The 801-nt window shown below is 34.8% G+C and overlaps 1 protein-coding gene across 1 annotated transcript in view; it reads left to right on the forward strand.

Moving 5' to 3' along the window:
* Positions 1-557: 557 nt before the first annotated feature.
* The window catches only part of LOC104076878 (protein lin-9 homolog), a gene marked incomplete at both ends in the record, with an annotated part of 18,087 nt that continues 17,843 nt past the window's right edge, over positions 558-801 (forward strand). The window contains one exon of the mRNA XM_009577894.1: positions 558-597. Within this exon, the coding sequence (XP_009576189.1) occupies positions 558-597 (40 nt within the window). The remainder of the gene's footprint in view (positions 598-801) is intronic.

Raw genomic sequence — 801 nt, forward strand, 5'->3', positions numbered from 1 at the left:
TCTGAATGCTGCCTTTCTGAATAAGGAGGTTCCACCGGGGGCAACTAACTATCCATCTCCCTACTTGTGAACCAAGCTGAGAGAGCATAAACTGCTGCTTCCATGGAAATTTTTGGCGTTGAAGAATTTTGAATTGGTAGAAATAATTAAAAAAAAAAAAAAAAAAGAAGTAGTGTTCATTACAGTTTCCTTTTGTCAGTTGTATAATATATTTGCAACTGCATCAAACAAGCAGCTGCATGGAAGTATGTAGTTTGGACATAAAGCTTGTTCAGAATTTGCTACGTCAAACAAAAGTGCTCGGCATCTGAAGCTGTTTTGTAGATGTGAAACTAAAGGGAAAAACAAAACACGAATATGCTTTCAAGATTTATTAGGCAATAAACATATGATGCTATACTTAGTGCCATGGAGGGGGCGCACTGGGTTCACTCATTCAGCTGTGAAAGCTTTAATATTAAACTCCACTTTCTGCCTAAGAATTAATTAAGAATGAGTAGACTCTGTATAGTTGTATGGTTTGAAATAACTTATGATTTATGTGTACTTTTTGATATATTGCAGGTTCTTCAGCAAAAGCACTTGTGAGCTTGAAAGGTAAGAAATTAATGTGTTATTTACTTGTACCCAATCTGACTTTCAGGTGTACTTAGTTTCTGGCTTCAAAAAGTTCAAGAAAATAACACTGAAGAAGGTTTTTTGTTGAAATATGATTGGTTTATTGTGGATATTTGTTAGTTCTATAGACTAATAATCCTTGGTGATTGAAACTACATATGTTGTAGTGTACTTAGACACCGC

Source organism: Fulmarus glacialis, unplaced genomic scaffold (assembly GCF_000690835.1).
Source record: "Fulmarus glacialis isolate BGI_N327 unplaced genomic scaffold, ASM69083v1 scaffold16685, whole genome shotgun sequence".
Lineage (NCBI taxonomy): Eukaryota > Metazoa > Chordata > Aves > Procellariiformes > Procellariidae > Fulmarus > Fulmarus glacialis.